Genomic DNA, 25,290 nt, shown 5'->3' with positions numbered 1-25,290 from the left:
AGTAACTGCGCTTTCCGGATCTTGCAGCCAGCTTGTTCATAAGACAAAATAATTTAGGCCCAGGCTTGTGAACCACAAGGCCAGACTACTTCCTTCTCCTACCTTTTTTTAAAACTCTTGAACCTGAGCAATTATAGCAATGTTAGCCAGAAACCAGCACATAAAGCTCCCTAACACACAAAGCTCTCCGTGCACAGAGAGTGCTCATCTTATCAGTATGGAATGACTAACAAACAGCTTTTTCCCCATACACTTCAGTAGTTGCTGACAGCTTATTTCAAACTGTGTTTGGGTGCCTCAACTCTTTTATATACTTGGAAAACAGTGTAGGAAGAAACAGATGTTTCCTTTACTTCTACTGAAGTCATCCTTAGCATGAAAACCTGCTTTTCTGGGCTCAAATGTTGGCCCCAGGATTTACTTTACTAGCACGTGCTCATGTTGTTAAACATAAATGTTTGTTTATAGCATTGGTAATCAATAAGCAAAAGTAGTACTGCCTAGGCTGAAACCTGTTTCTGCTTAATTTTGTTGTACTGTCCTAGCCTATCCCAGCACTGTCCGTGTTGCAGCATATACCTGCCTGTGGCAGTTACCGAGACCTGACCAGAAAGAGGAGCACCACCAATGGATTTGTTCCAGGTCTTGAAGACCAGCACAGCTTGAAGTGGAATTGGAATATAGTCCCCTGCCATGACATGGAACACAGAAAGTTTGAAAAGCTGAAAGGAGCCGACTTCAAGTAAGCCACTTAGTTTATAGCAGCAGCTGACTTGCAGCTTAGTCAGGATGCACAGAATGGCAAGGAATTGGCTTAATATATAGGCACTTGGGGGTACAGCACAGTAATTTTTACAGTGCACAAGAACCCAAATTCATTTAGGAAGGAAATGAGGAAAAATGCAAGAAGTAACTGGGGTAATTACATTCTGTTTACCCAAAAGTTGGGAAGGCTAGTAGGGTAATGCTCCATCTCTTGCATAGTATCAGAGGGATAGCTGTGTTTGTTGCTTTTTACAGATCCAGACTAAGAGTCCTGTGGCACCTTAAAGACTAACAGACGTATTGGAGCATAAGCTTCCGTGGGTGAATACCCACTTCGTGAGACGCGTCTGACGAAGTGGGCATTCACCCACGGAAGCTTATGCTCCAATACATCTGTTAGTCTTTAAGGTGCCACAGGACTCTTTGTTGCTTTTTACATCTCTTGCATAAGCTTTTTAATGACCCAAAGTGGTCAAGATTATGTTAATTCTCATGCTAAAAACAGCATCACTGAGAAGAGCATATTGGTCTGTCACTATAGTGGAGGGCTTCATTTCCGTACTAACTCTGAAGGAAACTTGTGCCTACTCCAAACTTCCTTGAGCACAAAGGTTTTCCTTGGAATTCTTCCATTCAAATATCTATACAATGTCCAATGCTGTCATGATCATGCACTCGCTTGTGTAGGTGTGGATATGTAATGCCTGTCAGTATACAAGTATCTCGGTGTGTATGTATATACATAGCTATGTACTTGTATACCGACAGGTAATACATATCCACACCTACACAAATGAGTGCATATATTTGTCCACCGAAAGATGAGGGTGTGTTTTATGGATATGACCACTGGCAGAAACAGAAACGTATCAGTTCCATTAAACAGTGTGTGTCTTAAATTTCTCAGTTATCCAAATTAAGAGTGCTATAAGTATTCCAAGATGTAATGTTAAGTATTCTTGGCTAAACACTGTTTGATTCACTTGGTGTAGCGGATAGAGAAACTTCACTGATTGCAAGGGGGTTATTTGAAATTAGAAGAGGGCACAAATTCAGCTCAGCTGGATTGCATACTATAGAAAGTCAGTGACTCATTTGAATATAATTCTACATCCATGAATCTAAAACAATTGATCAGTTACTGATGACTATTCAGGCCTTTAAGAATACTTATCCAATACATGTCAAGGAGTGCTTCACTTGTGTAACTTTGAGATGGTTCTTTTTTACAAGCAATTTATAAATCAGCACCTGTGAGGCACAATGCTAGTTTTCTGCATACTACATGTGTAGAAAGTGAGGAATCAATAGTAGCTGAAAAAGTGTTTGGTACTGAGTAAGCAAAGGGAAGGAGGACATACTAACAGATGTTAAAACAGCTTTTCTAGTATTACAGGATCCTACCATGAGTACAATCATCTGACTGGAAAATTAATGGCATTTATCGAGGGACCCAAAAAAAAACCTTTGAAGGGGAAAGACTTCACTGTGTAGTGTGCTTAAGGGCTTAAAATTAGTGGTTTTAACAACCAATTTACTGTATTGTACAAGTTCCTATGGACTAGAATAAGCATAGCAATATGCACATTTACAGAAAATTAAATCCTTTATCAGATATAGTCCAGTGTTTGTGAAGACAAATATATAATTAGCATGTTTATTTTTTCCATTCCAGTTTACTTTGTTATGAACATTCCTTTCTTTACAAGAGGAAAAGACCGGAGAAGGGAGGGGAGGATACAACCCTTCTGCTACAGCAAGATGCCACTGAATAGTCAGGTAATTAGGTAGCAACTAAAATACAGAGGGGATGGACTGTAGGCATGCCTAAAGTAGAGATGTAAATTCTAGCTTCAGGAGAGCTACAAGCCTTAGCTGTGATTGAGCTAATCTGCTACAAATATAGTACACTATGAGGGGCTAGCTATCCTATGTACGTAGCCAGAATTTATATCTCCAACGCAAAGTGTAGACATAGCCTGTGTAATGGTTTCAGTGCCTATCAGCCTTTCAGATATTAATGCCCTCCTGGAGTGAGATTAAATCAATCCTCCTTAGGGGGTCAAGGAAAAAGGAGGTGCTGACCCTTATAGAAGCTTCCCCTACACAGAAATGCTGCAGAAAATTACCTCTCCCTAGATTCCCAAGCAATTTCCCTTTATCCATAGCTAAAATGATCACAGGCAAAGAGGGAGCTAAATTAGAATTCTCTGAAACCCAAACGGCAAGGGTTGCCTGTTTCTTTCTCCCCTCTAAGTTTTGAGTACAAGGCCCTAAACCACCAATACAAGTCAGTTACCATTTGTTTTTACAAAGGACGCTATTAAGTAAGCATTCTCCTGAAACCTACATCAGTACTTTGACTGATGGGCCATCCCTATGTTCCCAGCAGGAGCATACAGCACAAGCCCATAGTTCTCACTTTGAGAGATGATTATTATACACCCATCATTTGAACAAACTTTTTGCTAATGGTGAAATGTTTGTTCATCCACTTACAGATTGTGTGTGTGTGTGTTACCTGCTTTACTTATTGATTTTTTTTTTTTTTTAAACATGCCAACTACAAGAAAAAGGTTCATTATTCTTAAATGTTACACAACTAATTTGTATGACAGTGGCTGGAAAGTGACATTTTCATTCCTGTAATACTTTCTGGAGCCAAGGATGAGAAAATAGGTGGCAGCGATAAATATTGGGCCAGTGATGAAAGGCCTGGCTCTATTTGCTATTTTTTCCTCCCCATAAGTGCTTAGGCTACATTGAGGTTGTAAAAAGTTTTCTTTATTGGACATCTCATGTAAATACCCATAGCTGAATGAGCATCACTTGTTTCTCTTTTAGTCTCTCTCCCACAGTGGTGGGAGAAGTTTTTTTACACAAGATTACAATTACATTTGGCAGCTGGTAAAAAATATTTGTACAAAAACTAAATTTTCTTCATTTACCCACAGGTTAATCGGCTACCTGTTAAATGTGATTAGGATGTCCTCTCTAGTGGATGAGAACAGATATAGGCTCTCTTTTCCAGCACCTGCTGTGCAACTTTTTTAATACTGTCATCCAGGTTTTCAGCAGCATCTATAGTGGGGGTGGGAAGAAAGCAAAACAATAGTTAAATCCAGGACACTAGTGTACATTTATTTGCAAAAAGTCTGAAGAGTCCAAACATCTATTCTGCCAGCATAGGAGGAAGTCTAAGAAACAGCAGTTTTGACTAATATTTCAAGACTTTAGGGACAGGTTTGAGCTTTCCTCAATTGCATTTATTATGGGATAGAGCAGAGCAGTCTGTTTCTAAATGTACAGTAACTCCTCACTTAAAGTTGTCCTGGTTAATGTTTTGTTGTTACATTGCTGATCAATTAGGGAACATGCTTATTTAAAGTTGTGTAATGCTCCCTTATAACATTGTTTGGCAGCCACCTGCTTTGTCCACTGCTTGCAGGAAGAGCAGCCTGTTGCAGCTAGCTGGTGGGGGCTTGGAACAAGGGTGGACCATCAGCTCCCCGTTCCCCTAAGTTCCCTGTGCAGCAGCTGCCCCTTCCCCTCTTAGTGCTCCCAGGAGCCTCCTGCTTGCTTGTCCCCCTGCTTATCCCTTCTATCTATCTATCTATCTATATCTATCAGGGTGGGGACAGGACAGGGCTCAGGATGGAGAGAGCTTGCTGGCTGCAGCTGCTTTCTCAACTTCCTGAGTTTTTTTTTTTTTAAAAGGCAATGTACTTAGAGTGGGGTCAGTGTACTTAAAAGGAGCAATGCACATCTGTCTCCCACATACAGAGTGTGGGTCCCTGTCTCCCCTCCCTCCATTCGTGCTGCATTGTAGAATGTGAGGCTACATTAACAACAATGTGTTAACTCTTGAGGGCTCAGCCAAGTGCTAGTTCATCATTTAGCAGTAAGGCATTCCCTGGGAAATATCCCACTCTTTGACTTCACCACCTCAACCAAGCTTCACAATCGTTATTGCTGTGTACCGTATTAAATGGTTTAAAACGTATACTGCGTGTGTATATAAAATATAGTTTTTTGGCTGGTGAAAAAAATTTCCCTGAAATCTAACTCCCCTCGCCCCCCCATTTACATTAATTCTTATGGGGAAATTGGATTCGCTTAACGTTGCATTTTTCAGGACCATAACTACAACATTAAGCCAGGAGTTACTGTACCACTTAAGTAACCACTATTCTATATTACTAACTGGTTCAATAGCAGCATCTGTGGCCTTTTTCCTTCCTAACAATGCTATGCATGTTACAGAAATCAGCTGATCCCAAGAGAGGAAGTTGGGCCAGGCCTTGAAGAAGGCACTCAGTTTTCTCCTAAGAATTCTGTGTATGGGGGTATTGGATATTTGTATTACCAATGAGAGGGGAAGTTAGACAACTTCTGTATAAATATTGTTGTCCCTCTGCCAAATGGGTACATTAGGGCAATTTGTTTTATGTAACACCAGTCTTAAAGGGAATTGCCTGTATGCAGTTTCTGATGACTTTTGGGCTTTCAGAATCCTCAGCCAAACCATCAGTCCCCTGTTCCTATGGAGCAACGCCTCCCACCTAAAAAAACCCTGCATCACAAAACCAAAGCAGTATTTCTTGTAATAGTACTGGCATGTTAAGAACCTCTGAAACTGTAACAGTGCCATCTGGTGACACCCACCCTAAGCTCAAGTGAAGCCGCTTATGTGCATTCAACACCCTTATAACCCATGTTAGATCCTTGCATATAGGTTGTTCTAGTCACATTAAGTTTATCCTTCCCACTACTAGAGAACTTACATTTTTCTAACTCCGCCATGGCATAATTATTTTTAAAATATGCCTCTGTGCAGAAAATATTTGTAAGCAGCACCTGAGAAAAACAAAATCCAACAAAAGAAAGGTATTAAACAAACCATACAAACAAGTCTTCTCCAAGAAAATATACTACCAATTCATGCTAAATGTATTTAAAAGCTAATGAGTTTGAGATCAGATCTGTGTGAGGGTAATTCTTCTTTTCCTCTCATGGTATAGAGCAGGGATCTCAAACTTAAATCACCTTGAGGGCCACATGAGGACTAGTACATTGGTTCAAGGGCCACATCACTGACACCTTTTCATATAAAGATACAAAAGCCCCCGCCTCCGCTCCCTGCTCCTTCGTGGAAAGCGCTAAGCACAGCCCAACAGCTGTTTGGCGGCAGGAAGCACCTGGAGGTAGGCAGAAGAGCGGGGACACAGCGTGCTGGGCAGAAGGGGAGCTTGGTGGCCACAAGAAATAACTCCGGTGGGGAGGAGGGGGAGGGCGCGCAGGGAGATTGGCAGGCCACAGCATGCAGCCCATGTGTTTGAGACCTCTGGTATGGAGCCTGGTTTTCTACTGATTCAAGTGGGAAGAATGCTAATGGGTTGCCATTTTTTCCACAGCTACTACTTCCAGTAAATGGAATGACCCTATCACCCAACAGTGACTAGAAGATGGGTACGCAGTTACAAATCCAGATGTGACTTACAAAAAAAAATTTCACATACCAAGTTCATTAAAGACTGAAGTTTTAATTATTTTAGATCTCCCACCCCTTAAGTCTGGGGGAAAAAAAACCCTGACAGGAACATCAGAAAATTGTGTGTTTAATACCACACTAACTTGAAAACTTTTAAAGAGAACACTTAAATACTTGGATTACTGTGTCAGTTTTAATAATTCACAAAATATCATTTGTGTACAAAGATCACAAACTGGAAGTTGTGGAAGCTGGTTAACTTACTCCATACTCCCTATTTCTTTACCTCTCCTATCTGAGAAGTATTTAAGATTATTTAACGTAACATCCATCAGAAAATTAGAAACCTCTTGCTGTATTGTCCGTTTTATTTGTGAACAACTGTGTTCTATATTCTGTGATGAACCTGTTTTTATAAATCTCATTTTCATTTAACGGTTATAGCAGTACAACAAAGTCTCTCTTCTGTGGCCTTCCAAAACTTGAGATGCTAATGTGCATTGTCTCAATTTATAAAAAACTGGCAGCCCAACAGCATTCTGAAGGATAGGGGTACATTTCTGTTGAAGTGAAAGTGGATTTTCCCTGGTTTATCTGAAGGCCCACACTCAAAGAATATATGCAGGATGGGATTAGCTCCTTGAAGTCTATCCTGTTACACAGAGCATGCAGAACCATTGCTTCAGTGGAGGAGAAAGGATCTAACATTCCAATCTGCAGCAGCTATGAATACAGATACAAAGGTCTCTGCTCTCTGGATGGTTCTAGAACTTACTGAGTTAAGGAGCAGGGTCTGCAGTTCTCCATAGAAAACTCTGGTTTCAACAGACTCTTTAGATGGGATATTGAAAGGGTGTGATCACACCCATTAGTCAGTCCTAGAAAATATAAGTGCACTCACTTCATGATCATTATTGCGTAGACCAATACTGATGGATCGACTAGCCCTGGATATAGCTGCTGTCATTGCATACAAATTAATGGAGATATCTGCCACTCTCTTCAGAACCAGCTGCTCATCCACTATAGTCTAGAGAAGATTAAAAAAATAAATGTAGCAACTTCCATTACATCATTTAAAACCACAATTACCCAGCAATGTCCACCCAAACACAATGTAGTACATTTCAAAAAAGAATGTATGATTGTGTCACCGGTTTACTTCCTTTAGCACAGCCAGTCAAGCCACTGTAACAAACTTTTACACTTCAATTTCCTTTGCTTTTCCACATGTATTATCCCCTTCCTCCTTACCAGTAAATGGTCCTTAAGTGTCATGCATGACATGGACTTTTACACTATTCTAAGGGCAGCAGGGACTCCACCAATTCCTCCCACCTGTTGCAGCTAATTGCAGCTACGACAGCACTTTCAGCAGAGGCTGTCTACCACCACCAAGGGTGAATGTAGAATCCCCACAGATTTTTATTTCATATATTAGATGGAACTGTATTATACAGGAGGAATACTAGCTCATCGTGAAGCAAACCACTGTCCGTATTTTGTCAGCTTTGAATTCTGATGTAGTCTATTCAATGTGAAAATCCTATTAAAAAACATGATTACTTTGCCAAACCTCCTTAGCAAGCCTTCCACTGTAGTTCCAAAATAATAGATGTTTTCTTCAAGTTTCTTGCCGCTTTCCTATAAGTGAAAACAAAGGGGATCTACTGTTTAGTAATTATTTTAAATACATGTTTTGAGTGCTCTGTAAGAAACTAGATTAACAACTTGCAACACTGAAGATTTAGCCAAACAAATAGTGTACATAGTGTAAATGTTGGAAGGGCAAGCTGCTCCTTCACTGCCCAGTCAGGAATCCAAAACTCTAACCTGGATGGGACTACTTACTGAGCATGGGGAAGCTCAGCCCCACCAGTCTGTAGCCTCTACTCAGACTGCTGCGAGAAGGCAGTGATTTAAATATTCCTAACAGTTGTAGCACAACTTCTCATTTTCTTGATTTCAGAATGGCACTGGCTATGTTAAAAATAAATGTTTAATTTAAAAAGGCTGAATTTTAGTGAAGTGTTGAGTCTGAGGCTCATTACCATCCTGTTAAAGCATTGCAATGCTGTTGTGCATCTAAGAGCAGAAAGAGTGCACAATAAGCAATGAACAGGCAGTTGTATAGGGAAAAAAAATGTGCATAATTCCAGCCTAAACCACCTGCTTCCACTGAAGTCAACAAATGCAGTATCAGGTCTGAAGATAGCAAATGCCACCAACTTTCGTCAGTGCCTTTCAAAATGGCAAGTTGGGGTTTTTTTTTTTTTAAACTCAATGAGCATTTTGGATAAAGGAAGACTTTGCTAGACACACTACCTTTGCCACCTGTTATGATGTTAAAGATCAAAAGGAACATGTCTGGAATTCCAGACTTTTTCCAGCAGAACCAGGGAAGAGCAATCTTGGCATTTTAATAATATTTCTTCAGTAAAAACAAGCAGAAGTAACCCTTCAAAAAACACCTGGCAGGCTGCCTTCATATATCGGGGGGGGGGGGGGGGGGAATTACCAATCCAATTAAAAATATTACTTTGCAGAACACTTGAAAAAAGAAACATTACAGTTAATGAGAAAGTATGTTACCCATAAGAGATCTGGGTAATTTTGGTCTTTTCTAAGAATCCTGCTTTGAAGTGATCTTTTACTCCTGATTTGTGAAGTGACACAGATCTGGAGAACTGGGGTTATTTAGTCTGCAGAAGAGAAGAGTGAGGGGGGATTTGATAGCAGCCTTCAACTACCTGAAGAAGGGTTCCAAAGAGGATGGAGCTAGGCTGTTATCAGTGGTACCAGATGACAGAACACAAAGCAATGGTCTCAAGTTTCAGTGGGGGAGGTCTAGGTTGGATATTAGGAAACACAATTTCACTAGGAGGATGGTGAAGCACTGGAATGGGTTACCTAGGGAGATGGTGGAACCTCCATCTTTAGAGGTTTTTAAGGCCCGCCTTGACAAAGCCTTGGCTAGGGTCATTTACTTGGTGTTGGTCCTGCTTTGAGCAGGGGATTGGACTAGATGACCTCCTGAGGTCTCTTCCAACCCTAATCGTCTATGATTCTATGATTCCCAACTAGCTAGGGGGAAAAAACCTGCCACTTTTCAAAAGAAGAAGAGGCACTGTAGTTAGGAAGCATCTGATTTCTCTTTCCCTGAGAGAAATAGTAGTTGGATGCAGCTTCCCTCAGCCAAGCAATACTAAGCTTTTCCTTTGTTAGCGAATGCTAGTTTATTTTTAAGAGCCCATTCTGCAGGCATTAATTTCACTTCCTCTTCCATGGAGGCATGTACAGCACAGTGGCTGTACATTAAAAGTTCCCAATTTTACCTGAGAACATCTCAGCATTTACAGTGTTTGCTATATTTCCCAACACTCAGGAATAAGGGTATGTCTACACTACGAAATTAGGTCGAATTAATAGAAGCCGGTTTTATAGAAATTGGTTGTATACAGCCGATTGTGTGTGTCCCCACATAAAATGCTCTAAGTGCTCTAGTCGGCGGACCGCGTCCACAGTACCGAGGCTAGCGTCGACTTCCGGAGCATTGCACTATGGGTAGCTATCCCACAGTTCCCGCAGTCTCCGCCGCCCATTGGAATTATGGGTTGAGATCCCAATGCCCGAATGATGCAAAACAGTGTCGCGGGGGGTTCTGGGTACATGTCGTCAGGCCCCTCCCCCTCAGTCAGAGCAACGGCAGACAATAGATTCGCGCCTTTTTACCTGGGTTACCTGTGCAGACAACATACCACGGCAAGCATGGAGCTCGCTCAGCTCAGCTCACCGTCACCATATGTGATCTGGGTGCTGGCAGATGTGGGACTGCATTGCTACACAGCAGCAGCAGCTAACTGCCTTTTGGCGGTAGACGGTGCAGCATGACTGGTAGCCGTGGGGCTGGCAGCCGTAGGGCTGCATTGCACCAGCCCCTTGCCTTTTGGTAGAAGATGGTATATTACAATTGGTATCCATCATCATCATACTGCAGTGGCTGTCAATCATGGGCACCTGGGCAGACATGCTCAGTCCTATTGAACTGTCTTGATGATGATGGCTATCAGTCGTAGTATGCTATTTTCTGCTAAGCACCCAGAAAAGGCTGAGGGCGATCTGGGTGCTGGCAGACGTGGGGCTGCATTGCTACACAGCAGCAGCCCCTTGCCTTTTGGTAGAAGATGGTATATTACGACTGGTATCCATCGTTGTCATACTGCAGTAGCTATCAGTCTTAGGACACTAACTGCCAAGCGCCCAGAAGATGCTGAGGGTTTTCAGTCATGCTGCACCGTCGTCTTAAGATGTAAAAAATAGATTTGTTCTGTATTCATTTGCTTCCCCCTCCCTCCCTCCGTCAAATCAACGGCCTGCTAAACCCAGGCTTTTGAGTTCAATCTTTGGGGGGGGCCATTCTGTGTGACAGTTGTTTGTGTCTCTCCCTGATGCACAGCCACCTTTGTTGATTTTAATTCCCTGTACCTGTACGCCATGTCGTCACTCGCCCCTCCCTCCCTCCCTCCTTCCCCTGGTCCGTCAGATACTAGTTTCGCGCCTTTTTTCAGACCAGACGCCATAGCTAGCACTGGGATCATGGAGCCCGCTCAGATCACCGTGGCAATTATGAGCACTATGAACACCACGCACATTGTCCTGGAGTATATGCAGAGCCAGAACATGACAAAGCAAAACCAGGACCAGCCGAGGAGGCGATTGCAGCGCGGCGATGAGAGTGATGAGGAAATTGACATGGACATAGACCTCTCACAAGGCACAGGCCCCAGCAATGCGGAAATCATGGTGTTACTGGGGCCGGTTCATGCCGTGGAACGCCGATTCTGGGCCCGGGAACCAAGCACAGACTGGTGGGACCGCATCGTGCTGCAGGTGTGGGACGATTCCCAGTGGCTGCGAAACTTTCGCATGCGTAAGGGCACTTTCATGGAACTTTGTGACTTGCTTTCCCCTGCCCTGAAGCGCCAGAATACCAGGATGAGAGCAGCCCTCACAGTTGAGAAGCGAGTGGCAATAGCCCTGTGGAAGCTTGCAACGCCAGACAGCTACCGGTCAGTCGGGAATCAATTTGGAGTGGGCAAATCTACTGTGGGGGCTGCTATGATCCAAGTTGCCAGGGCAATGAGAGACCTGGTGATATCAAGGGTAGTGACTCTGGGAAACGTGCAGGCCATAGTGGATGGCTTTGCTGCAATGGGATTCCCAAACTGTGGTGGGGCCATAGATGGAACCCATATCCCTATCTTGGCACCGGAGCACCAAGCCACCGAGTACATAAACCGCAAGGGGTACTTTTCAATGCTGCTGCAAGCCCTGGTGGATCACAAGGGACGTTTCACCAACATCAACGTGGGATGGCCGGGAAAGGTACATGATGCTCGCGTCTTCAGGCACTCTGCTCTGTTTCGAAAGCTGGAGGAAGGGACTTTCTTCCCGGACCAGAAAATAACCGTTGGGGATGTTGAAATGCCTATCGTGATCCTTGGGGACCCAGCCTACCTCTTAATGCCATGGCTCAAGAAGCCGTACACAGGCAGCCTGGACAGGAGTCAGGACCTGTTCAACTACAGGCTGAGCAAGTGCCCAATGGTGGTGGAATGTGCATTTGGACGTTTAAAAGCGCGCTGGCGCAGCTTACTGACTCGCTCAGACCTTAGCGAAAAGAATATCCCCATTGTTATTGCTGCTTGCTGTGCGCTCCACAATATCTGTGAGAGTAAGGGGGAGACATTTATGGCGGGGTGGGAGGTTGAGGCAAATTGCCTGGCCGCTGATTACGCGCAGCCAGACACCAGGGCGGTTAGAGGAGCACAGCAGGGCACGGTGCGCATCAGAGAAGCTTTGAAAACAAGTTTTGTGACTGGCCAGGCTACGGTGTGAAACTTCTGTTTGTTTCTCCTTGATGAACCCTCCGCCCCCCCCCCCAACCCGGTTCACTCTACTTCCCTGTAAACCAACCACCCCCCCTCCCCTCCCCCCTTCGAGCACCGCTTGCAGAGGCAATAAAGTCATTGTTACTTCACATTCATGCATTCTTTATTAATTCATCACACAACTAGGGGGATAATTGCAAAGGTAGCCCGGGATGGGTGGGGCAGGAGGGAAGGAAAAGGACACACTGCAGTTTAAAACTAACTCTTATTGAAGGCCAGCCTTCTGATGCTAGGGCAATCATCTGGGGTGGAGTGACTGGGTGGCCGGAGGCCCCCCCACCGTGTTCTTGGGCGTCTGGGTGAGGAGGCTATGGAACTTGGGGAGGAGGGCTGTTGGTTACACAGGGGCTGTAGCGGTGGTCTCTGCTCCTGCTGCCTTTCCTGCAGCTCAACCATACGCTGGAGCATATCAGTTTGATGCTCCAGCAGCCGGAGCATCGACTCTTGCCTTCTGTCTGCAAGCTGACGCCACCTATCATCTTCAGCCCGCAACTTGCTCTGTTCATCCCGCGATTCAGCACGCCACCTCTCCTCTCGTTCATATTGTGCTTTTCTGTAATCAGTCATTGACTGCCTCCACGCATTCTGCTGTGCTCTGTCAGCGTGGGCGGACATCTGGAGCTCAGTGAACATGTCGTCCCGCGTCCTTCGCTTTCTCTTTCTAATCTTCACTAGCCTCTGTGAAGGAGAAACATTTGCAGCTGGTGGAGGAGAAGGGAGAGGTGGTTAAAAAAAAGACACATTTTAGAGAACAATGGGTACACTCTTTCACGTTAAATTTTGCTGTTCACATTACACAGCACATGTGCTTTCGTTACAAGGTCACATTTTTCCTCTTATATTGAGGGCCTGCCGGTTTGGTGTGAGAGATCACTCACGCAGTGCCAGGCCACAGATTTCAGCTTGCAGGCAGCCATGGTAAGACACAGTCTTTTGGCTTTTTTAACCTTCTTAACATGTGGGAATGGTTTCAAACAGTAGTGCTCTCATTTCCCATACCAAGCACCCGTTGGGTTGGCCATTTAAAATGGGTTTGCAATGTAAAAAGAGGGGCTGCGGTTTCAGGGTTAACATGCAGCACAAACCCAACTAACTCCCCTCCCCCACACACCCAATTCTCTGGGATGATCACTTCACCCCTCCCCCACACCACGTGGCTAACAGCGGGGAATATTTCTGTTCAGCAGAGCAGGAACGGGCACCTCTGAATGTCCCCTTAATAAAATTGCCCCATTTCAACCAGGTGACCGTGAATGATATCACTCTCCTGAGGATAACAAAGAGCCATAAGGAATGGATGTTGTCTGCATGCCAGCAAACACCGGGACCATACGCTGCCATGCTTTGTTATGCAATGATTCCAGACTACGTGCTACTGGCCTGGCGTGGTAAAGTGCCCTACCATGGCGGACGGGATAAGGGAGCCCTCCCCAGAAACCTTTTGCAAAGGCTTTGGGAGTACATCCAGGAGAGTTTTCTGGAGATGTCCCTGGAGGATTTCCGCTCCATCCCCATACACGTTAACAGACTTTTCCAGTAGCTGTACTGGCCGCGATTGCCAGGGCAAATTAATCATTAATCATTAAACACGCTTGCTTTTAAACCATGTGTAATATTTACAAAGGTACACTCACCAGAGGTCCCCTGTGTGCCCTCAGGGTCTGGTAGCACATCTTGGGTGAGTTCGGGGGTTACCGGTTCCAGGTCCAGGGTGATAAACATATCCTGGCTGTTGGGGAAACCGGTTTCTCCGCTTCCTTGCAGCTGTGAGCTATCTCCATCCTCATCTTCCTCGTACCCCAAACCCGCTTCCCTGTGTGTTTCTCCAGTGAGGGAGTCATAGCACATGGTTGGGGTAGTGGTGGCTGCACCCCCTAGAATGGCATGCAGCTCCGCGTAGAAGCGACATGTTTGCGGCTCTGCCCCGGACCTTCCGTTTGCTTCTCTGGCTTTGTGGTAGGCTTGCCGTAGCTCCTTAATTTTCACGCGGCACTGCTGTGCGTCCCTGTTATGGCCTCTGTCCTTCATGGCCTTGGAGACCTTTTCTAATATTTTGCCATTTCGTTTACTGCTTTGGAGTTCAGCTAGCAGTGATTCGTCTCCCCATATGGCGAGCAGATCCCGTACCTCCCGTTCTGTCCATGCTGGAGCTCTTTTGCGATCCTGGGACTCCATCACGGTTACCTGTGCTGATGAGCTCTGCGTGGTCACCTGTGCTCTCCACGCTGAGCAAACAGGAAATGAAATTCAAACGTTCGCGTTCAAACGTTCAAACAGGCTTTTCCTGTCTACCTGGCCAGTGCATCTGAGTTGAGAGTGCTGTCCAGAGCGGTCACAATGAAGCACTGTGGGATAGCTCCCGGAGGCCAATAACGTCGAATTCTGTCCACACTACCCCAATTCCGACCCCCTAAGGCCGATTTTATCGCTAATCCCCTCGTCGGAGGTGGAGTAAAGAAACCGGTTTAAAGGGCCCTTTAAGTCGAAAGAAAGGGCTTCGTCGTGTGAACATGTCCAGGCTTAATTCGATTTAACGCTGCTAAAGTCGACCTAAACTCGTAGCGTAGACCAGGCCTAAGAAATGCTGCATATACTGAGGTAATGTCATTTAGTTATCTACAGCAAAATTGTTAGATCTAAGGCTACCTTAATCCTGAGAATCATGATTTTCTGGTGCTACATCAAAACTGATCAATTCTCTCAACTCCTGGCACCAAGCAGGAGGAAAATACTGAACACAGCATATTTAGCTGGTAGCAACTCTCAAGTGTAACTTTTAGCACTATTTTATGGTTTTCACAGTGCAGCGAACAAAAAAGCATGGCTTGAACTTCTTGTAGAAAAGATTCATAACGGATACACCTCCCAGAATGAAGCCAGCAGCAGAGAGTTTGCTGTAGTAAAAAAATGGATTAATTTTTAAGTGACATCCAGTCACTCTTTTGGCACCATAGAGCACAAAGTATCTATCCTGGGGATAACGTCACATTGCTAAGTCCCCCGTGTGAGTGGAATAATGTTAGCAAGTTCTCTGTGTCTGAGTGCCACTAACAACTGAGAAAATTATCTACAGCACCAAAGTATCACAAGCACAGTAAAATCACTTCACTATTTTCCTATGATTTTTGTATCTGAAGTATAGATGGGGAAAACTATATTTTACCTTTCTACAGCTACCAAGTCACATGTACTCCACTGCACTAGGTCAGCCATTTGTAAGCCAATGCTTATTATCATGCATGCAACACAAACCTCTGTCTAGGACCAATCTATTATTAAATAAAAGGAGAGAAATTAGAGAAAGGAAAAAAGAAAAAAAGGGGTTCCACTAAGGCCAGGAAAATGAGCAACACTTTGGAAGAAAAGGGAGCCAGATGAGGAAGGAAGTGCAAAGAGTTTCTACTGTGACAAACTTGTGCTACTCTCCACCAATTTCTTCCCTTCCTTTGAAAGGGTCATTGTCATTTTTCTATAAACTCCCAATTTTATACTACATAAAATAAAGCCCACACTTAAATTTCGGCAGGATCAGGGCCTAAGGCTGTGACAAAGAACTGAGGGAACCCAAGTTAGCGTGGGGGTAGGCCAGAATCCAGATTTCATATAAGGGCACTGCTTCCTGCACCTTCCCTTGAGTTAAGGTAAAGAAAAACTGTCAAGCAGTTGACACTGGCTTTTCTAGTCCATCAATAGGTTTGTTCGATAATTAACATTCGGTACTTACCTCAAGGCTGGGATGTGCCCCTCCATCTTTGCCAACTAGTCCTAAATCCACTTTTCTGCCCATGCTGTCACGGAATTTGTTCACAAATATCTCCAATGCCACGCTGACATTTCCTTCCTTCATTTCCCTGAAACATTAAAGGACAGTGTACGCTGAAGACTGTACCTCTTCCCCCCCCCCCCCCATCCCATACACAGGAAATGTCCTAGGAATCAGCAATACAAAGTACAAAGAAGAAACAAATATATAAATACATATATACTAGAGCGCATCACATGCTGAACAAACTGAAGTCTGGCATGAACTTTGCCTGTCACCCAAAGCCTTTATGGGCTCATATTAACCCCATCTCTTGCAAACTAAACAAATTTCTGGTTCTTTCCCTTAATCTTAACACCCAAGCCCTTCTTCATTACTTTTCTGAATGTGAACTTTCTGCCATGCCCTTATCTTTGTACACCTCTATCTTGATATAACGCGACCCGATATAATACGAATTCGGATATAACGCGGTAAAGCAGTGCTCCGGGGGAGAAGCGGGCTGCGCACTCCAGTGGATCAAAGCAAGTTCAACATAACACGGTTTCACCTATAACGCGGTAAGATTTTTTGGCTCCCGAGGACAGCGTTATATCGAAATAAAGGTGTATATTTGATGCTGTTGTGGTTTATCCTTGAGTTATAGCCAAACACCAACTGTGTCATTTAGGGAAAACCCAGCAAACCGAAGACCCCCGTAGATGCTTGCAATAGAATATGGGGATGCTGGATACAATTTTCAGAAGCACCCAAATGACTAAGGTCCCATGAGCGGAGTAAGAGTAGAAGGGAGAAATAGGAGCACAAATGCTCCCTCTATCTCAGAAGAAGCAGCTGTAATTCGAATTTCTCTATCCTGCACTGCTTCTTGCCTCCCCTTCCCCCATCTACCACCAAGAGAAAGGTGGGAGAGCAGATCTTCTCTGATTGTAAGATCTCTGGAGCAGACAGTGGGCATGTCTACCCTGGGGTCTTTTTGGTTTTGGTACCAAATGCAGTTTTTACATTAGTTCAACAACATGCACCAGTGCAGCTTATTCTGCTACTTAAGCTGAAAAACTGCACCAGTGCAAGGCACATTTTACACTAGTACAGGGTCTCTATCCTGGGGTTTTGCACTGGAGCAGTTAGTGGTGTAGTTACGCTGGTGCAAAAACGCCCACTGAAGTCACGCCCAGCGTTGTTCTATGTTTGGGAAGCGCCAAACGTATTGTTGGCGCTACTGCAACACAACGGACAAATAGTGAAATAAAGGTAATAAGGAGCAAGATGGTGGAGGTGGTTTGTGGGCTGCAGGACAGAGGGAGGTCTCAAACTATTGTTATAGCCATAGAAAGTACTGGAAGGTTACCAAAACTTTTGTGGTTTACCTCCTTATTAAGTCTTTACCTTACTGTGTAGTCTGGCCAGCAGTAGTATTAGAGTGTTCAGAATATACAGCATGTTGTGAAGCATAATGCAGCTATCTTATCAAAGATGCCAGGACTAAATTACAAAAGGCTAGTATATTCTTTAAGTAGGCTAGAGCCTTTTCCCTATAAAATCTAGAAACCCAGGCTCTGTTATCACTGAGTTGAGGATCCCACAGCTGTCCTAGAACAAGTCTACCCAGCATGGCTAAGTATGTAAGAATAACCATTAACAAATTTCTGGACAAAAAAGTTACATTACTAGCTGGATGATTAAAGATACTACAAAACAGATTTACTCTAGTCCAGTGGTCTCCAAAGAGGGGTGCGCAAGAGGATCCTTCAGGGTGTGCAGCAGGAGGAGCACTGCTTTCCCCTCCCTCAGCAGTTTGGCCAGGAGTCTGAGTAGCTTTTTTTCTGCTTTGACAGTTCGGCCGGAAGCAGGGGGTGCATGCTCAAAAATTTTTTACTGATGGGGTACACGATCAAAAAAGTTTGGAGACCACTGCTCTAGTCCACCCATGAAGACTAGTAAAACACGCAGAGATTTAAGTCAGTGTTTTAAAGTTCTAAAATAAAATGGAGTGGCCTAAAATTCAGAAACATACAAAAAAGTTGTCTAAACAAGCATCAAGAGTTGAAATGACTTTTTTGTAAAGGTCTCAAAATACTCTAATTTTTGCTTGCAATCTCTCTGCTCTAATCTGTTAAATGGATAATGTTCTGAGTATCAATTTTGGTTAACTTATTTGAGATAAGTGAATGTTACTAACTAGCAAGTAGTAAGAACATACTTAATTTTTCCAGTTAAGATTTTGCCTGCATACTGCATACCCGTCAAAGCAATATACATTCGCAGAATTTCATTTGTTCCCTGTAAGAGACAAGATACAAACTTAGTCAATACCAGGTGCCCATTACGTCCAGTATTTCATAAACCTAGTTATGCCATGTGCATATTTTCTTACATAATAGTTTTTAAATAAAGAGTTCTTAATGTTTAAATGTATGGTGTGAGATGTTCTTTTTCCACATTACGTTTAAGAATTCAAATTCATTTTAGAATGAACCCCTCTTCGGTGGTCTATCCAAGACAAAGAACTGCCTCACTATTGCTGGCAGACAAAATACTGCAAAAGAATCAATAAAGAATGAATTAAAACATGGGAATTAGAGTTATAATTTTGAACACAAGTTCTTTAGCTAACATACCTACTTATTCACATATCTTTTGCATTTTTTAAGTTACACATTTCATGCAGTTCTAGTTTGTAAGTCGCCGCAAGCAATCCACAATATTTACCTTACTGCCCCAGATAGATTAGATGGATACTTTTCAGCTTTCAGGATTATTTTACTTGATCTTTTAAATGACATTAATGAATTCTGGAGCCTCTTTTTCCTTGAAGCTTTTAGTTATTTTTAGTCTGATGAGATTCAAAACCAATTGTTCAACACATCCAAAGTATGTCTGGTGCTCAGTGACTGCTTTGGTCCTCCTCCTTACTTAGAGAAGTAAAACACTGCAGATTTCACTTCTCTAAATAAAAGGAAAGGCCAACAATACCACTAAACATCAGGCATATTTGGTCTACAATATAAAAGCTAGAGCACTCCAAAAATCAACAGCACTTTGCTCCCACAGATTTTTATTTGAATACTCTAGAAGTCCACTTTAATTTAAATCCACTTTCCTTTTCCACAGTTGCATTTTTAGAAACTAATTTCAAACTGAAATCAACATATCCTGCACTAAATGTATTTGCACATCACATTCAAATCGGAAAATTGTTTTTTTTTTCTAGCCAGGCCTCAAAGCTTGAAGCTGCTAATGCTGATTTGGAGAGCTGGCTGTTATCGCTGCCACAACACATTAGGATTTTTCCTTGAAAGAAGATGCAAGGGAATAATAATGCTGAAATAAACATAAGCATTCTGTCCTTGCCTGCAGTAGAAACATACTTCCTTGTCTGATGGTGCTTGCTCTAGCCCCCACAATGAGATACATTGGAAAAAGTTTACATTCTTTTTGTCAGAGAAAAACACAAGTATCTTTAAAACTTGTCAAGCAGCTACTTTTATGCAAAGTAATCACAGCTTCAAATTAGGAAAATAATAATTTAGGAGGAAAGATTCAGAGTTAAAGCCTGAGTAAAGCATTATGAACATCTTTAGGAATAAATTTTTTTGGCAGCATAAAATAAGGCTATATACTGTTCATGATAAAGTCTCATCACACTTTACTCAACCCTCACCATACATAATCTACTCTTGGCTAATAGGAAAATGGGTATTGGGTAATTCATTCAAACTAGTGACCTATTATCTTACACACAGAAATTTACTTATATATAGTTGTTGTTCTTTAAGCCCTATTTAGCTACAATACCCATTTTCCCCACAAACTTTAAGACTGAATTTTTTTTTGTCCTTTTGAATTTTTGACAGAGGAAAGCCAATATGGTAGAGAATTGTGTTTCATCCAACTGGCAGAAAGCAGAGACGTTCACTTTCTGATTAGAAGCCACTGGATCCCTGTTACAGCTATCATAGTACTCTTATTCTGCGTATTTCTGGCAGCCATTTGCCAAGATTTTAAGATTGTGTATTAAGTGTCAGCAAAATCCTAGTAAACTGAAGCGTTCTCTCTGTGCATAGTACCCTGCCTCTGCAAAATCCCCAAGTTTGCCACTGAAACTGTTCTTCCTGTCTTTACAGACCTTTTAAAATATGAATGAAACCAGGAGGACAGAGTCCATTTTATTATGCTGAGTGCTGACTAAGTCAATAGGATTTTATGTAATACCGATGATGCTTATGCACTACGAAAGAAAGAAGGAAGTTATTGTTGCTAGAGTTCTTTGCCTACACTTGTTATTTGGGAAAAGAGGTGAACCATTTATTCCCATTTAATCATTAAGACTTTTGTAAATTTTGCTTCAAAAAGACAGCCATATTTCCTATAAGTTGTGCATACATAAAACCCCCCTAAATGCCAAGAATTTAAATAGGTTTTGACCACAGCTTATATCTAAAGCAGACAAATCAGTGTTATATTAACACTTTTGAAAGCAGAAGGGGAGGAGGGTTGGGGAGTGAAAGAAAGCACTAGCAGGTGTGCTTTTACCTCATATGCAAAGTTTATGCCCAATAAGAAGCTTTAAATTGCTTAACTACAATCCCTTCAGAAGTGTGAAGGTAACAGAAATGCTGACAAACTACTGCAGTATTAGCAGGTGTCACTCTAACATAATGAAATCTTCTTTTGCCAGCTGTTCATTTTAAAATAAACTAGCCAAAACAATTAAATATATAGACTGCGTACATGGGAAGTTAATTGATTTTGTTATATACTTGGTGTTAAATACCATTCTTCAGAGCAAACAATTTACAGCATTTTAAAGAGGTGATTCAAATAAGATTTACTGTATTTCAGAGGCAAACTACAGTAGCTGGTATCAAAGAATGAGTTACTGAAAGCCTTCTAATGAAGATGTATTTGTCAACTGCTATAATTAATGATACACATGCACTGAAAAAAAAGTTAGCAACCCCAGGCAAATAGAAGTTTGCAAGACTTGCCTCTCTTTATGAGGTACTTATATGGCCCCTATTAGTGTAGGATATTGAGTGCCTTCAATTTTTGATGTATTCATCCTCAACACCTTGAGAGGTAGGGTTTAAGTCAATGTCCTCATCTGTGGTTTGTTTACTCTTGTGGGACTCATCTACTTCAGTGGAGAATGGCAGCACTCCCTAACTATTACCCTATGATTTCAACAGGCATTTGCAAACAAAGAGCTCATAGGCCCAGTCCTGCCACATCAGTCTGATCATCTGACACCAAGCACAAAATAAAGTAGGTAAAATATTCTTTCAATTGTCATTCATAAACCAGCTATAGTGACTCTTATACAGCCCCCTTTACACAGTGACACCTGTCATTACTTCCTTGGACAGGAGCCATATTGCTTCTGTATTACTCCCTGACAGATCAGGGTGTCACTATAAAGTCTGGCCACTTAAGCAACATAAGGAACAGCTTAAAAAGGAATGCAGCCAGAAGTGTATAAATTAAGAGGAATATACATTTGAGAACGTGGTCCCTTTATGCCTAATTGGAATGCACAAGACCCCAGACAAAAGAAATGAGAATCATTCGTACTATTTTAATTTATCCTCTAATCTACTCCTTTCTACTCGGTTAGATTCCTGGGACAGCATAAAATGTATTTGCTACATAGGTACTTATTTTGTTCTTTTATTTAAAAAAGGAAACCCTTTCCCACCATATTTTTTTAGTCTGTTTTAATATTTTTGGCTGACAATCAAATGCTTGGGAAGTGGGGGGCACAGTAAGTTCCTCTTGCTCAATTCATACATAAGACCATTTTATACAATTGATTTCTGCTTGCTTTTCTGTATCTTAATTTTGAAATTCTGACTATTTGTTGACTTGCAGAAAAAAAAAGGGCTTTCTTCTGTTAGTCCACAAATATGTAACAAGAAAAAGAGGAAGCTGCACATTAATTAGAACAATAGAAATTTTGTCAGCCAGTAGGACTATCACATATTACATTGCTTTAATAAGGAAACCTTGAAAAGTTATTGTAACTAACCCCAGATGCCTACTTGACAAGTAGAAGCAGAACAAGGATATTGAAGAGTTTGGTGCCAGAGTCCATTATATGATTGTTCTAACAGATATAGACAAAATCCAGAAATAAGGAGGATTGATGAAGATGGGGAAAAGTACTGGAGATACCAGGCTGGTGCCAAATGTCTGATGAATTAATGACAGGCCTGATCCTGGTTGCTACAAATCCAGAGGAAAGGGGATTTATTAAGTAAGAATGACTAGTAAATTTCTGTAAGACATTTTATAACACCTCTAAGCCAATTTCTTTTGGTAGGATGGGAAGGAGGGACCAGGCCTTTCCTTCTCTGCAGACTTCTGTTGTCAGCTGGTAAAATACTGTGCATCCCCGCTGCTGGAGAGAGAAACAACTGACCCCGATGACTCAATAAGGCCCTTATGAACTGGGATGACATCACCAACAAGGTCAGTGTATTGTCTCCATCTGGTAGCAAGGGAGGAACTTACCCAAGTGTCAAGATTAGAAGAGAAGACTGGATAGAAAGCATTTTAAAAAAAAGATGTAATTGAAATGTTTTTAGATGAAAAATTGACTTGACTCCGACTTCCTATAAATCAGGTAGGAAAGTCTTACCATATTTGGGATAACCAGAAGAAAAATTTTTTTTAAAAAAATCCTTCAATCTGCCAAATCCATCCTTTACTTTGGAGGAGCAACTTTCAGTTGGTCCATAGTTTTGTTTCACTCACTAATCAGTTGTGGAGCTCACTGATTTAGTTAATGCAGCAAAATAAAAATCAGACATAGGTGTGGTAGAGCTAGGTGAATGCCAGTGGCCTGCCAATTATAGGACATTTTCATTTGTGGCACAGAACTTTTGATGTCCTGTTAAAATGAGTGAGAATTGCCCTCTATAATAAAAAAGTGAGAATTGCCCTCTATTTGTAATGGTTCTTCTGGGGGTGAGTGGGTGGGGGGTGGAATCTATACTGAAAACCTGAGTCAAACACAAACTAGAGGAATGATTACTGATGACCCAGCTATGAAACAAGTTGATTGCAAAATACATTCTTCCAAGATTTGTTTTTAAAAAATCATCAGTACTCTGGGACTGTCATAGGCTTGGTGGTCTCCGATGAATCTTACTCAGTTTTGTTTTGTTTTTTTTTTAAACTTTTAAGAAGCATGTGAGGAAGAATCTTTACAAGATAAGCTAAGTTTACCTATGCTTACGCTCCAACAAAGCAAGCTACACCACAAAGTATCTTTGAACAAACTTCTATTTGAGTCAAACAATTCCATTAGAGAAAGCAATTCCAAATGTAGAAACTAACCTTCATGCATTCTGAAACACCTGAACATTTTGTCTAGAGTTCTTATCACCAAACCTGACCCATCTGTTAGCATTGATTCATCATATAAAGAATAAGAATGGAGGGAAGTTAGTGTGAAAATTCTCTTGCTACTAAGAAGATTTCACCCCAATTAACCTTTTATTTAAACAACTAACATGCAGTGAAGCATATTTACTTGGTGTAAGCTGGTTACAAGTTTTAGCTAAAAAGCATAAAGTAAAAAATTGATTTTTTTTATTTTAAGTCAGAATCCTTTGGATATAAAAATGCTGAATTGGGACTGTGTTTTTTTCCTTTCACTATGTTTTCTCCTGATCCCATATTTAGTATAGCTACTATTATTTTGGTCAAAATGGTCAGTTACTAAATATTTAAAGAGGAGGCAATTATGTCAGTCAGAATCCCTTCCCAAAAGCCACACATGCCACTCACTCTTTAGGGACAGACAGATGCCAGTTCCACTGGGCATTCAAACTGTGTGCCCCAAAAGGAGCAATCTATTCTCTAGACCCTGCATGTCCTACAGTCTTTACAGAAGGAATACTCTCTTCTCCATGGCATACCAGATAATTCCAACATTATTCCAACTGATACAGCAGAAAATTTGCAACTTCAAATGAAGGCCATTAACATGATTCATTGTCCATTCTGAAAGAATGCTATATAGAACTTGTTTCATTTAGTTTCAAATTTATGCCAAGAATACTTGGAAGGTGAAGTAGTTCTGAATTACAGTAAGACAGAAGTGTATTCATACTTGCCTCAAAAATCAAAAGGACCCTGCTGTCCCGGAGATAACGTTCATAAGGGTATTCTTTCATATAGCCAAGGCCTCCAAGAGCTTGTAAAGCTTCACTTACACAAATCCAAGCACCTTCAGAACTAAATACCTGCCAAAAGCACAGTAACTTTTATTACTGCTACATTAATGCCAACTTTAAATAGAAACTAGATTGCTTTATTCTTCTATCTTAAGGCAAAAAGAGGGAGAAGACTAAGAATGAATTGGGATAAATTGTTTATATAACAACTTTCAAAATATTTGTCTTGCAGTTGCTTTCATCCTAGACAATTTAAAGTTGTCTGCGATTGCTCTGGTTATGGTACATGGGAAGTGCACTGGTCCATAAAAATTAATGTTCCAACTGAACAGCCACTCCAAACTCCATATCACAAAAGCAACATGGTAATTCTATTAGGATGGTTGAACACAAGCCAACAGAATTACTTTCAGCCTGCTTTAAAGATTAATCCATGCTAGAGGACTGATGCTGCCTTAAGAAAATAGCTACTTGTATCAAGATTGTAGAAAGATAAACAACATACTTAACATTTCTATAGCACCTTCCATCCAAAAATCTCTCAGTAGTCTACTGCCCAAAATCTCAAATTTAGTCTTTCATCCTTTTAAAAAGAGGACTGACTTCGTAGCACCCTGGCTCCTCCTTTCCCCTAGGTCACATGGAAACTCAACTGTGAACTCCCCGGGGATTCAGATCCCATGAACGGGGAGAGAATGGAGCAGGCCACTCAACAGTTTAAATCTTCCCAAATTCAGATGGCCAGGAAGCAAGTTACTTTGGACTGAGCATGTAGTAACATAGGTTCACCTTTTAGGTAGTGGAAAACCTTCAGTTCTCAAGAACGCTTTGCCAGTCAGCAACACTCTGAAAACTAATTTATGAAATGCTGGAGAGATATCAATAGCAAAACCCTGAATTGTATCCTTTTACATATTGGCAGCCAGTACAGAGGGCAGGCCTGACTCCCTCCCTCACCCCTAGCCTAAGGAGCAAGGGAGCAGCTGCATTCTGCAAGTTTTCCAGCTTCTGAGTCAATTTCAAGGAAAGCCAGGACAGTGGCTCTTTACTAGTTACATTTTAACCGGGTGAGGAGGTCCATGGCTGGAGAAACACCTGGATACTGTTGTCTTTGACTACTGTCACAATGCGGGCCTC

General features: G+C 42.0%; 2 protein-coding genes across 2 annotated transcripts in view; one reads left to right on the top strand and one right to left on the bottom strand.

The window, feature by feature from the left end:
* The window catches only part of KIAA1257 (KIAA1257 ortholog), a 75,025-nt gene extending 71,748 nt beyond the window's left edge, over positions 1-3,277 (top strand). Inside the window, exons 19-20 of the mRNA XM_029912571.1 lie at positions 546-742; positions 2,441-3,277. Of these exons, the coding sequence (XP_029768431.1) occupies positions 546-742; positions 2,441-2,540 (297 nt within the window). The 3' untranslated portion in view covers positions 2,541-3,277. The remainder of the gene's footprint in view (positions 1-545; positions 743-2,440) is intronic.
* Positions 3,278-3,527: 250 nt separating this feature from the next.
* Positions 3,528-25,290, bottom strand: part of ACAD9 (acyl-CoA dehydrogenase family member 9) — a 60,114-nt gene continuing 38,351 nt past the window's right edge. Inside the window, exons 12-18 of the mRNA XM_026656672.1 lie at positions 24,094-24,222; positions 18,174-18,253; positions 15,932-16,058; positions 7,823-7,900; positions 7,158-7,286; positions 5,550-5,622; positions 3,528-3,846 (exon numbers count right to left, since the gene is read on the bottom strand). Of these exons, the coding sequence (XP_026512457.1) occupies positions 3,746-3,846; positions 5,550-5,622; positions 7,158-7,286; positions 7,823-7,900; positions 15,932-16,058; positions 18,174-18,253; positions 24,094-24,222 (717 nt within the window). The 3' untranslated portion in view covers positions 3,528-3,745. The remainder of the gene's footprint in view (positions 3,847-5,549; positions 5,623-7,157; positions 7,287-7,822; positions 7,901-15,931; positions 16,059-18,173; positions 18,254-24,093; positions 24,223-25,290) is intronic.

The sequence above is a fragment of the Terrapene carolina genome, unplaced genomic scaffold (assembly GCF_002925995.2).
Source record: "Terrapene carolina triunguis isolate 2854851 unplaced genomic scaffold, T_m_triunguis-2.0 Scaffold232, whole genome shotgun sequence".
Taxonomy (NCBI): Eukaryota; Metazoa; Chordata; order Testudines; family Emydidae; genus Terrapene; species Terrapene triunguis.
Note: the sequence above shows the minus strand (reverse complement) of the source record. Positions and strands in the feature narration are given on the sequence as shown.